Source organism: Rhinatrema bivittatum, chromosome 6 (assembly GCF_901001135.1).
Source record: "Rhinatrema bivittatum chromosome 6, aRhiBiv1.1, whole genome shotgun sequence".
NCBI lineage: Eukaryota > Metazoa > Chordata > Amphibia > Gymnophiona > Rhinatrematidae > Rhinatrema > Rhinatrema bivittatum.
The window spans coordinates 53,630,559-53,644,252 of NC_042620.1; the positions used below are offsets into that span (position 1 = coordinate 53,630,559).

Genomic DNA, 13,694 nt, shown 5'->3' on the forward strand with positions numbered 1-13,694 from the left:
GTCGAGCAGGCAGTCGGTGATCTTTGGTCATACTGAACCCTGGTGATTGAGGAGGGTTTTAAAGTCAGTGGAGCTGACTCCCTCATTCCCTGACCTCTTTTTTCTCCTCTGGTGTGCTCTATGCTGCTTTCTCTAAGGGAAGTATTGGTTTCTTTATTTAATTTGCTTCTTGCTCTTTAGAAATAATGCTCCTATTCTAACTTTTGGGGGAAAAAAATGGAGCAAAGGACGGCACAAACAAAAGGAAGCAAGGAGCAGTGTTCAGAGGCTCTGAACTGCTCGGCTGCCCACTCAGTGGTGTGAGGCTTGAAGGCAGGGAGTTTACAGCTTAGGAGAAAAAGGATTAAGTGTCAGAACTCAGCTAGTTGTTTATCCGTGCGGTGCTTCCAGCATGGCCGCAGAGCATAAGAAATAATATGTGGCTTGAAAAGCCAGGAAATGAAGAATCAGTAGCAGCAGCATTTGCCTTTCAGTAGCCAAGTGATTCTGTAAAATGGTGTTTCCCACTGAATGTGGGAAGAAATCTCTATCCTGTGAGGGTATGTTCCCATTGATTTCTGCAGTGACTACTCAAGTGGTGGATAGGGCCATTTGGGGACTTCCTTTCTAGTAATAAAGGCCAAAAAAAAAAAATATCAGGAGGGAAGGCAGCTGGCCCAGGCTGAGTCTCTCACCTCAGGGAAGGGGGGGGGGGGGAGGGGATGGGCACACACGTGTGTGTGTGTGTGTGTGTGAGGAAGTTGGTACAGTAGCCATTTTCTATGAAACTCCTAATGCTGAGGATGTTGAGTCCCATTGCCCCCCCCCTCCTGTTAGGAGGGGCCCCATCTGGAGCCCAGGAGTGGAAGACTTCCTGGGGACAGTTCCCTTCGGCGGTTTCTTCTCAGAGTTTGTTGTCCTTGTGCACACGACCTTTTGGATGAGGAAAGGAACCTCTACAAATATTCCTTCTCCAGATGGAGCTTCCCCAGGAATTACTGCAGTCACAACCTGTCCTTAGAGGCCTAGATTGATCGAGGGGGGCCTGGGATGGTGCCTCAAAGGGATCTGGAGAATGCCATGGATGAGGTGTCAGAGGACCCATTGTCGGAGTTAAAGAGCCTATGGAGGAGAGATCACTGTAGCAGAGGGGAATGACTCTAAGATGATCAGATTGTTTACAAATGAAGTATTCCCTATATGATATTTCAGGCTCTAGCAGAGCTCAATATTAAAAAAAAAATGTGGACCTGATTAGATGTTACCACAATCCACTGGAATAGATTGGTGGAGTTCCAATATAACTTCTTAGCTGGATAACTAATCAGGGATATTCAGTGGGATGTGTATCCAACTGAATAACTGTAACTGGTTAACTTGTCTGCTCTTTGGCTAGATAACTTTTAAGGAGTAGCCTAATGATTAGAGCAGCAGGTTTAAATCCTACTGCTGCTCCTTATGAATTTGGGCAAGTCACTTTACCCTCCATTGCCTCAGGTACAAACTTCGGGCCTGATTCATCAAGATATTTTCCCATAGACACAGAATGGGAGAAAAGCCTTACGGCTGAATTTTCAAGGGTTTACCAGCATGGCCGGGCCTTGCGCATGCAGCACGCATTTTATAAGGGGCCCAGCCACGTGCATAGACCCCGGTACGCGCACAAGTGCCGGGCCTCTCCAAAGGGGCTGGGTGGAGTGGGATGGAGGCCGGCAGGGACCGCGGTTATTAGCCGCTGTTCCAGGGAAGCACTCGCCAGCAGCCTACTGACATGTGGAGATTACTGCTGCTCCAGAGTAAGTAATAAAATAAAAAAATTTGGGAAAGGTTAGGTTTAGGAGGTGGGGAGGAGAGGGGAAAGGGAAGGAAGATTAGGCAGGGTGGTAGGGAAGTTCGCTCCTAGTCCACTCTTTAATTGGAGCGGACTGGGAGGGAACTGGGGGAGGCCCAATTGAGTCGCCATGCATATTTAGCGAAAATTTGCCCCACCTGTGCATACTGCCCGTGGATGATACAAAATTATTCAGAATAGTTAAATCACAAGCAGATTGTGATACATTACAGGAGGACCTTGCAAGACTGGAAGATTGGGCATCCAATGGCAGATGAAATTTAATGAGGACCAGTGCAAGGTGTTGCATAAAGGGAGAAATAACCCTTGTTGCAGTTACACGATGTTAGGTTCCATATTAGGAGCTACCACCCAGGAAAAAGATCTAGGCATCATAGTGGAGAATACTTTAAAATTGTTGGCTTAATGCTGTGCTGCAGCAGTCAGAAAAGCAAACAGAAATTTAGGAGTTATTAGGAAGGGAATGGTTAATACAATGGAAAATGTCATAATGCCTCTGTATCGCTCCATGGTGAGATCGCACCTTGAATATTGTGAACAATTTTGGTCATCACATCTCAAAAAAGATATAGTTGCGATGGAGAAGGTACAGAGAAGGGCAACCAAAATGATAAAGGGGATGGAACATCACCCCTATGAGGAAAGGCTGAAGAGTTTAGGGCTGTTCAGCTTGGAGAAAAGACAGCTGAGGGAGGATATGATAAAGGTCTTTAAGATCATGAGAGGTCTTGAACGAGTAGATGTGAATCGGTTATTTACACTTTCGAATAATAGAAGGACTAGGGGGCATTCCATGAAGTTAGCAAGTAGCACATTTAAGACTGATCGGAGAAAATTCTTTTTCACTCAACGCACAATAAAGCTCTGGAATTTGTTGCCAGAGGATGTCGTTAGTGCAGTTAGTGTAGCTGGGTTCAAAAAAGGTTTGGATAAGTTCTTAGAGGAGAAGTCCATTAATGGCTATTAATCAAGTTTACTTAGGGAATAGCCAATGCTATTAATTGCATCAGTAGCATGGGATCTTCTTAGTGTTTGTGTAATTGTCAGGTTCTTGTGGCCTGGTTTGGCCTCAGTTGGAAACAGGATGCTGGGCTTGATGGACCCTTGGTCTGACCCAGCATGGCAATTTCTTATGTTCTTATGCACGCGCGGATTTTAAAATCTGGCTCGCATGTGTACACAGCCATCCAATTTTCTACCAGCACGAGCATGTTAGAAAATCAGAGCATCCATGTGTGTGCACTGGGAGCACGCACATGGATGCACGCACGTTTCTTTTAAAATCGACCCCTTAGTGAATCCAGCTTTAATAGGGAAATGCCTACAATTCTTAATGTAATCTGCTTTGAAGTGCCAAAAATTAGAATATAAACAATTAAGTAGTTCTATTCTTTAAAAAAAAAAAAAATATATATATATATATATATATATATATATAGTCTGCTCTCTGGCTGGATAACTTGTCTGCTCTGATGATGATACACCAATTAGTTTTCCTGAGTGATCTTCTATGCTATTAATCCTTTTTAACAACTTTATTGAATACCTATTCAAATCAATATCACTCTATCACAGTTTTTCAAAGGAAAGAACCCTTTCTTTCTTTAAATCAGGCCCACACACTACAGAAATAACCTAGCTGGTAAACGTTCAGAGATTGTGGCCCTATGTGCACACACTTTTCCCTTTATACAGGTTGGGCTATTTACAAATTTATGTGGGTAAAATGCTTTTGAAAACAACCTTAAAAGAGAATAATTTTCAAACAGCTAGCATAACAAAATTGGCAAAAATGTATGTTATACCAGTTTTCAAAGTGGACTTATGCACACAAGACAGCTTTGAAAATTAACCCATCATATCTACCTATACAAGTTATGCCTGCTAAAATGTGTGCACAAATTTCTTTTGAAAATTTGAGTATTTTTTTAAATTTAAGTGTTATCCAGCTAATTGGCTATAAATATTAATCATGTTAAGCACATCCTGATAATTATTTACATCTGATTTTCCACCTTATCCATATAACTCAAAGGGGCTGTTCTGTTTCAAACAAATCAAATGTTTATCGTTGATCATTTACTGTTTGATTATTTTAATTAGTAAGTTTTAACCTTAATTGTAATTAATAATGTTAAGGCGATACAGGATGTTTTGATATTATTAGTGATTTTTTTAGATTTATTTTTTGCTTTTTAGAGTCATTTTACTATTAGATATTTAGGTTGCTGAGTAGGAATTTTTTAGGCTATGTTATTATGTGTAGCTGACTTGATTTGATGTTTTATTATTGTTGTGAACGGTTACGATGGTCCCCTAGTGACGTTATACAAAACATATAAAGAAAGAAAGAAAGAAAAACAAAACATCTCTGAATTTCTCATTTTGAGAAAAAGTGGGCCCTAGTAAAAAATAGGGCACACTATTATCAAAACTTGAACCAGTCCTCAGCCTAGTCCCATCGCCGGAACTTATCAATGAGGCCCGGGCCTAGACCAAGGCGATGCTGGAGCACAGGCCTAGGTCTAGGCCTGATGCTGGGGCCCGGACTGAAGATGGGTCCTGTCACTGAGGTCCAGGCCTAGGCCTAAAGCCAAAGACAGGGTCTAATGCCAGGGCCAAGCCCAAGGCAGGATCTTATCACTAAAGCTAGGTTCCATTGCTGAGGCCTAGGCCAAGATCCAGTGCTGAGGCCAGGTCCTGTTGCTGAGGTATAGGCCCAGAGGTGTAGGATGAAGCCTTCCATCATCATCTTTCTTCTTCCGGAACTTAGGGCCTGGATTTACCATTCTTGCACAGAATGGTGAATCCAGTGGTAATGGAGGGCGGGGGGTGAAGGGGGGTGGGCCTGGGAAAGCCGGCAGCCATCGCACCACCACGGTGTTATTGCTGCCAGCTTTCACACCCAATAGCGCCACCGTGAAAGGTGGCGCTATTGGGCACGCTACTAGTGGCGATAAGAGTGCTTACCTTATCGCCGCCAGCGAAGATACTGCCGCATCTGCCTCCTCGCTGCCCCGACTCCTCCCCTCCCCGCCCCGACTCTGCCCCCGGCAAGCTATCGCATGCGATAGGCTTAGAAAATGACCCCCTACAAATAATTTTTCTTCATTTCCAACAAAACTGACAAATGACTATGATGTAGAAAATGAACGAACCAAACTTTTGGACCTTGCACATGCCTAATAATTAATGACCAAATAATGAACATTAAAAATAGTAGTTTCTATACCCCAAAAATGAATATTTCTTGACTCAAAGAAAAAAATTATTTCCAGTGTGAGTAGATATTTTAAGGCCTTTCTGTTTTTACTTTGTCACTAAACCTGTGTTACTCTTGTTTTCATTTGACAGCCTTGATCTTATTCTCCTTTTATATTCTTTCCTGAAGATTTCTTTGTATGTTTCAAAGCTTTGCCTTTCAGCCTTCATCTGCTAATTGTACAGCATTAATTACACTAATGTGTTGAAACAATACTAATGCATTAGAATTTTATTTACTCTTCACCTTTAATTTCATTAAGAGACAAATTTTGTCCTTTGAGTATGTTTAACTACTTTAAAATATAGTATAGTATTAGAGTATATAAAACATATTTGACTTCTTGTATGTGTGCATTCAGAAAAATGACATAACACTAGTATCTAATGGGGTAGATTTTTAAAAACGGTGCGTTCGCGTACTTTTGTTGGCGCACCAGTCGCAAACAAAAGTACGCTGGATTTTAGTAGATACGCGCGTAGCCGCTAAAATCCAGGATCGGCGCGTGCAAGGCTGCCGATTTTGTGCAGCCGGCGCGCGCCGAGCCGCTCAGCCTGCCTCCATTCCCTCCAAGGCCGCTCCGAAATCGGAGCGGCCTCGGAGGGAACTCGCTTTCGCCCTCCCCTCACCTTCCCCTCCCTTCCTCTATCTAACCCACCCCCCCGGCCCTATCTAAACCCCCCCCCTACCTTTCTCCGGGGATTTACGCCTCCCGGAGGGAGAAGTAAATCCCCACGCGCCAGCGGGCCGCTAGCGCGCCGAGACGCGACCTGGGGGTGGTGCTGGAGGGCGCGACCACGCCCCCGGACCGCCCCGGGCCGAAACCACGCCCCCGGGCCCGCCACCGAAACGCCGCATCCCGCCCCCAAAACGCCGTGCCGATCGGCCCCGCCCCTGACTCGCCCCCGACACACCCCCGACTGAAAACCCCGGGACTTATGCGAGTCCCGGGGATCTGCGCACGCCGGCGGCCTATCGAAAATAGGCGCGCCGTCGAGCAGGGCTTTTAAAATCCGCCCCATTATGTTTTAAGAGGAAATATTTAGAATATGCGTGGGGAATTTTCAATAGGAAATTTTGGTATGCTCTTTCCTTAGATTTAAGAATGAAGAAGAATTTTTATAGATTTGGGAAACTGGTAAAGGCTTGGCTATTACCAAGACGGTTATTTTAAAATGGATTTATGTGTGGGAAAACTGAGCTTTCTGCACAGAAATGGGTTTTTAAAAATGTTTCTTTTTATGCACAAAACTCCTTTGAAAGTTTCACTTAATTTTCAAAAGATATTACACACATAAATGGATTTTTGAAAATTGATTTGATATATGCTACTTTTATGTGCATAAATGCTTTTAGAAATTACGTCATTGGGTTTTTAATGACCAGTCTTTTATTTGTTCTCTTAAATGAGCATTTTTTCATTTTATTTCATTTTTTCATATACTTTTGGTATTAATTTTGTTTTTAATTTTGTTGTGTATGCTATATTTATATACTTTATTGTTAATAATTTTATATTTTATTGTTTAATGTTTTGCTTTCTGGATATCAAGTATGTTAAATAAAATTAACATTACTACCAAACTCCCCACATGTTCCTTTGAAAATTCAGGGTTGGCTGGCCCTGTGGGTACTTTAGTACCCACAAACTTTGACCTGTGAAAATGTTTTAAAAAATTGCCCTTTATAGAAGTAGCAACATAATGTAGAAATACATATATATTGAAATTACTAATTATTTATTTATTTTCATGTTGCAGTATCTGTACACAAGGCAATGCTCCTCTGACCTTTGAGGCCTGTGTTATTCCTAAAGACTGCGAAACATCAGATTGGTCTGCTTGGAGCCTTTGCTCAAAGACTTGCCAGTCAGGGGATCTCGTCCCAGGATTCAGAAGCAGAAGCAGGAGTGTGAAGCATATCGCTATAGGGGGTGGACGTGAGTGTTCACAACTGGAAGAAAAGGAGGCCTGCAACATTGGAGGCGAGCTTCTGCCACCATGCCCAAGGTACCCAGTTTAATTCAGGAAAAATTAAGATACTAATGTCTTATGGAGGCATGGAGGCATTATGGAGGCATTATGGAGCTTTACTTGTGTAAAGTTCGCAAGGATTTTACTCACAGGATTTGCATCAATAATTAAATCAAAACTATGGAAATAGTTTTGTTTTCATTATTGCCTCAGGAAAAGGATACCTTCAGAGGTTTGTGCCTGCTTGTTCTGTAGGTACGTTTTTTTGGCCAAATGAATGCACATAGCTTTGAAAATACAAATCTATGTGTGTCCTTCGTGACCTAATGCTACCCATGAGGATGCATTCAACCACTGTAAGTAAAATTACGCATGTTGTTGAATAATGCATGTAGTTTTACCCACATAGAGGATCATTTTCAAAGGGATTTCTGCTATTGTATTTTATCTGCAAAACTTGCCCTTTAGAAAACTATTCAATTAATACGCTTGTAAAATTAAATGTATATATACTATGCACATAATTGTATGTGCATGTGCACAGGAGAGAGAGACGTTCTGGGTTGGAGTCTAGGTGGATGCATAGAGATCCATATTCACTAAGGGCCTAATTTCCCAAAGCATTTCTATGCATATAACTGGGTTTTATATGTGTTAGGTGGTCTTTTCAAAATTGCTACAATATTTGCAATTGAATTGTCAATAGGTTTAACCCAGATTAAGTGCACTTAACTTGGGTAAATGGTTTTTGAAAATTGCTATGATAATATATTACATCTATATGTGTTCGACACAAACATGTTTGGCACATTCTGGTAAAGTCTGTTGTCTCAAATCAATGTAGCAAAGTTTGTTAAAGTCTCTAAATCATTTAGAAGAGTCAAAAGTTCCTCTTGATGCAACCTTGGAAAAACATGGTAGGGGGACACATTGGGGTAGATTTTCAAAAAGCGCGATTTGGCGTACTTTTGTTGGCGCATCAGGCGCCAACAAAAGTACGCTGGATTTTAGCAGATACGCGCGTAGCCGCTAAAATCCTTGATCGGCGCGTGCAAGGCTACCGATTCCATATAGCCGGCGCGCGCCGAGCTGCGCAGCCTACCTCCGGAACGGAGGTAGGCTCCGAGGCCGCTCCGAAATCGGAGCGGCCTCGGAGGGAACTTTCTTTTGCCCTCCCTCACCTTCCCCTCCCTTCCCCTACCTAACCCACCCCCCCCGGCCCTGTCTAAACCCCCCCCTTACCTTTGTCGGGGGATTTACGCCTCCCGGAGGGAGATGTAAATCCCCGCGCGCCAGCGGGCCGCTAGCGCGCCGGGACGCGACCTGGGGGCGGGTCCGGAGGGCGTGGCCATGCCCCCGGACCCGCCCCCGAAACGCTACGTCCCACCCCGAAAACGCTGCGCGGATCAGGCCCGCCCCCGACACGCCCCCGACACGCCCCCCTCGGAAAACCCCGGGACTTACGCGAGTCCCGGGGCTCTGCGCGCGCCGGTAGGCCTATGTAAAATAGGCGCACCGGCACGCAGGGCCCTGCTCGCGTAAATCCGGGCAGATTTACGCGAGCAGGGCTCTTAAAATCCGCCCCATTATCTATGAACTTTAAGATATTTTCCTGTGAACAACTGAATATATTCAGTATATACGGATCACTCAGTAAATGGTTTCTGATTTTGAAAGACTTTTGCCCCTTCTACATTATTTAGAGACTTTAACATACATTTTTCTACATTAGTTTGAGACAAGAGACTTCACCATAATGTGCCACACACTTTTGTGTAGAACTTACTTCTGCAGTGTGTCACTTTTATGCACTCCACTATCTAGCTGACGCCTTTAAACATTCACTTGAAAGCCAGCAAGTGGACAAGTCATCTTGGAAACGTTAGCTAGACAGCTTGTCATGGATATTCAATAAGGCAAGGTTTTTGCTGAATAAATTTGGTTAGCAGGGCAGGAAGTGGGGGCGGTGCGGGGGCTTCCAGTGGGGGCAGAAGAGCTGAGGTAGGGTTGCTTGTGGGAGAGGAGATGATAGGGGTTAGAAGGGGCCCTAGTATCAACATTGGGGCAGAGAGAGCTTGGAAAGGCTCCTTGGGCCACTTTGGCCTGCAACCTAAGTTAATTCTTTTGAATGCAATGGGTTGCTGGACCTGAGGCAACATGGTTTCACCAGAGGAAGGTCCTGTCAATCAAATATGACTGATTTTTTGATTGGATGACTAGAGTATTAGAGCAAGGAAAAACATGCAATTTATCTACTTGGATTTCAGCAAAGCTTTTGATATGAATCTACATAGGAAGCTCAATAGAGATGTGAATCGTGTCCTCGATCGTCTTAACGATCGATTTCAGCTGGGAGGGGGAGGGAATCGTATTGTTGCCGTTTGGGTGTGTAAACTATCGTGAAAAATCGTTAAAATCGTGAGCCAGCACACTAAACCCCCCTAAAACCCACCCCGACCCTTTAAATTAAATCCCCCACCCTCCCGAACCCCCCCCAAATGCTTTAAATTACCTGGGGATCCGGCGGTGGTCCAGAACGGCGGCGGTCCAGAACGGCCCCCTCAATAGAATCGTGTTGTCTTCAGCCAGCGCCATTTTTCAAAATGGCCGCCGCAAAATGGCGGCGGCCATAGACAAAAACGATTCGACGGAGGAGGTCATTCCGGACCCCCGCTGGACTTTTGGCAAGTCTTGTGGGGGTCAGGAGGCCCCCCCAAGCTGGCCAAAAGTTTCCTGGGAGTCCAGCGGGGTTCCGGGAGCGATTTCTCGCCGCAAATCGTTTTCGTACGGAAAATGGCGCCGGCAGGAGATCGAGTGCAGGAGGTCGTTCAGCGGCGGTCCGGAACCCCCACTGAACGACCTCCTGCAGTCGATCTCCTGCCGGCGCCATTTTCCGTACGAAAATGATTCGCGGCGAGAAATCGCTCCCGGAACCCCGCTGGACTCCCAGGAAACTTTTGGCCAGCTTGGGGGGGCCTCCTGACCCCCACAAGACTTGCCAAAAGTCCAGCAGGGGTCCGGAACGACCTCCTCCGTCGAATCGTTTTTGTCTATGGCCGCCACCATTTTGCGGCGGCATTTTGAAAAATGGCGCCGGCTGAAGACAACACGATTCTATTGAGGGGGCCGTTCCGGACCGCCGCCGTTCTGGACCACTGCCGGATCCCCAGGTAATTTAAAGCATTGGGGGGGGGGGGGGTTCGGGGGGGTGGGGGATTTAATTTAAAGGGTCGGGGGTGGGTTTTAGGGGGTTTTAGTGTGCCGGTTTTCCTGCCCTCCCCCTTCCCCCGATTTACGATTTTTTAACGATAAATCGGGGGAATTGGTATTGTATCGTGGCCCTAACGATTTTTTGACAATTTAAAATATATCGGACGATATTTTAAATCGTCAAAAAACGATTCACATCCCTAAAGCTCAAGAATAAAATGAGAAGCCTGGGAGTGAGTACCAAATTAATGGAATGGATTACAAATTGGTTGATAGACCAGAGACAGTGTATAATGTTAAGGGGAGCTTACTCTGAAGAGAGAACAGTATTAAGTGGCATGCCTCCGGGATCAGTTATGGGACCGATTCTGTTCAATGTCTTCGTGAGTGACATTGCAGAGGGGATAGAAGGAAAAGTGTGTCTTTTTGAGGATGACACTAACTGTAATAGAGTGGACATTTCTTAAGGAGTAGAGAGAATGAAAAGTGATATAAGGAAGTTTGAAGAGTGGTTGAAGATTTGGCATCTTGGATTCAATGCCAAGAAGTGCAGAGTCATGCATTTGGGGTGCAGAAATCCAAAAGAACTGTATGAGATGGGGGGTGAAAGACTAATGTGCATGGACTGGAAGAGGTATGTTGGGGTGATAGTGTCTGGTAGGGATGTGAATCGTTTTTTGACGATTTAAAATATCGTCCGATATATTTTAAATCGTCAAAAATCGTTAGGGCCACGATACAATACCAATTCCCCCGATTTATCGTTAAAAAATCGTAAATCGGGGGAAGGGGGAGGGCAGGAAAACCGGCACACTAAAACCCCCTAAAACCCACCCCCGACCCTTTAAATTAAATCCCCCACCCTCCCGAACCCCCCCCAAATGCTTTAACTTACCTGGGGATCCAGCGGTGGTCCAGAACGGCGGCGGTCCGGAACGGCCCCCTCAATTGAATCCTTTTGTCTTCAGCCGGCGCCATTTTGCAAAATGGCCACCGCAAAATGGCGGCGGCCATAGACAAAAACGATTCGACGCAGGAGGTCGTTCTGGACCCCCGCTGGACTTTTGGCAAGTCTTGTGGGGGTCAGGAGGCCCCCCCCAAGCTGGCCAAAAGTTTCTGGGAGTCCAGCGGGGTTCAGGAAGCGATTTCTTGCCGCGAATCGTTTTCCGTACGGAAAATGGCGCCGGCAGGAGATCGACTGCAGGAGGTCGTTCAGCGGTGGTCCGGAACCCCCGCTGAACGACCTCCTGCTGGCGCCATTTTCCGTACGGAAAACGATTCGCGGCAAGAAATCGCTTCCTGAACCCCGCTGGACTCCCAGAAACTTTTGGCCAGCTTGAGGGGGCCTCCTGACCCCCACAAGATTTGCCAAAAGTCCAGCGGGGGTCCGGAACGACCTCCTGCGTCGAATCGTTTTTGTCTATGGCCGCCGCCATTTTGCGGCGGCCATTTTGCAAAATGGCGCCAGCTGAAGACAAAAGGATTCAATTGAGGGGGCCGTTCCGGACCGCCGCCGTTCTGGACCACCAGGTAATTTAAAGCATTTGGGGGGGGGGGTTCGGGGGGGTGGGGGATTTAATTTAAAGGGTCGGGGTGGGTTTTAGGGGGTTGGCTCACGATTTTAACGATTTTTCACGATATTTTTAAAACCCAAACGGCAACAATACGATTCCCTCCCCCTCCCAGCCGAAATCGATCGTTAAGACGATCGAGGACACGATTCACATCTCTAGTGTCTGGTGATCTGACAGCAAAAACTAACAATAAACACTTTTTCAAGTTTATTCAATGCAAAAAGCTAGTAAGGGAGTCAGTTGGGCTGCTAGATGACTGAGGGAAAAAGGGGGTGCTTAGGAAGACAAGAAAAAAGCAGCAAAACTGAAGAAATTCTTTGTATTAGTCTTTAAGGAGGAGGATGTTAGGAACATACCCACACCTGAAACATTCTTTAATGGTGAAGATTTTGAGCAAGTAAAACAAATATATTTTAGAATGCAGAATGTAAAAAATCAGATTGACAAATTAAAATAACAAATCACTGGGACTGGATGGAATCTACTCCAGAGTTCTAAAAGAACTAAAACATCATTTTACTAATCCATTACTAGTAAACTGTTACCTATCTTTTAAGGCAGCCATGATTCCTGGACACTAGAAGGTGACCAATATGATGTCAATTTTTAAACAGGGCTCCAGGGATGATCCAGGAAACTATGGATGCTATGCAAAATGATAGCAGCTATTCTTAAAAACAAAATCACTAATATAGATAGATATGGTTTAATGGAGAAGAATGAACATGGCTTTCTTAAGGGGAAATATTTTCTTACCAATCTTTAAATGTTTTTTGAAGGTAAAAATAAACATGTTATGACAAGTCCCCATAAAAGACTCCTCAGGAAATAACAAACAGGTCGATCCAGTAACGTGCAGTTAAAGATTGCCCGTCTGTAACGTGCTGGGAGCGCACAATACAGACGAGTAAGGCCATCCAGCCATACAGTCTCCAGTTTCACGCGTCCTTAGCGCTTCCTAAAATAAACACCTAACCCTTTCCGCACCCAGCATGTAAATGAACGAAAAAGCTGTATAATGAAGGAATTAGCTATTCCCCTCCGATACTGTAACGGGCGCTGATATTATCTCCTTAGGAACGCGCTGTTTTGCCGCGGCCTTAACCTGTTAGTTTACCGCCTCCCCCTAGTAGGAGTTAGGACTGTGTAACAAATCCATCGACACCGCTTAAGATACTCAAACACAATAAAACAATAAGCCTGGCACCTTCCTTGATGTAGTACGTCCCGGATGCCCCCCCCCCCAGCGCGCCCGCCACTACCCCTTTCATCAGCTGCATCCACCCATTATGCCCCTCACGGCATGTCCCGCTTCACAGAGCGCTCCCACTCAAATCCATTCATGGGTATATACCCTTTCGCCCCCCTCATAGTGCCATGCTACCACTGCGACCCGGAGGAGGTGAGGCACAGCGGCGAAGACAGACGGGAGAGGAGAAAAAGCAGAGCCGAGCAAAGCAAAAGCGTGCAGCAAGCCGGCGAAATAGACCTGCGAGCAGAGGCAATAGCAGCGGTTCGGTAAGCCTGGCACCCTCCTTGATGTAGTACGTCCCGGATGCCACCCCCCCCCCCCCCCCCCCAGCGCGCCCGCCACTACCCCTTTCATCAGCTGCATCAACTGCGACCCGGCAGTCCCGTGAGGCCTACAAAAAAAAAAATCCCCGGCCCCCGCGCCCCCGCACTGGCCCGCCGCCTCTACCCCCCCCCCCCCCCTCCTCCCGATCGGGCAGATAGGCGGCGGCGACGAAAACCAAAGCAATTTTTTTTTTTTCAAAAAGCGACATCACACATTGCATAAAATAATTTCTCCAGCCTTAAAGCGACTTACTTTTGGGATCTGTCAA

At 45.6% G+C, this 13,694-nt stretch overlaps 1 protein-coding gene across 1 annotated transcript in view; it reads left to right on the plus strand.

The window, feature by feature from the left end:
• THSD7B (thrombospondin type 1 domain containing 7B) overlaps positions 1-13,694 on the plus strand; it is an 898,700-nt gene that overhangs the window by 45,754 nt on the left and 839,252 nt on the right. The window contains exon 3 of the mRNA XM_029607893.1: positions 6,854-7,102. Within this exon, the coding sequence (XP_029463753.1) occupies positions 6,854-7,102 (249 nt within the window). The remainder of the gene's footprint in view (positions 1-6,853; positions 7,103-13,694) is intronic.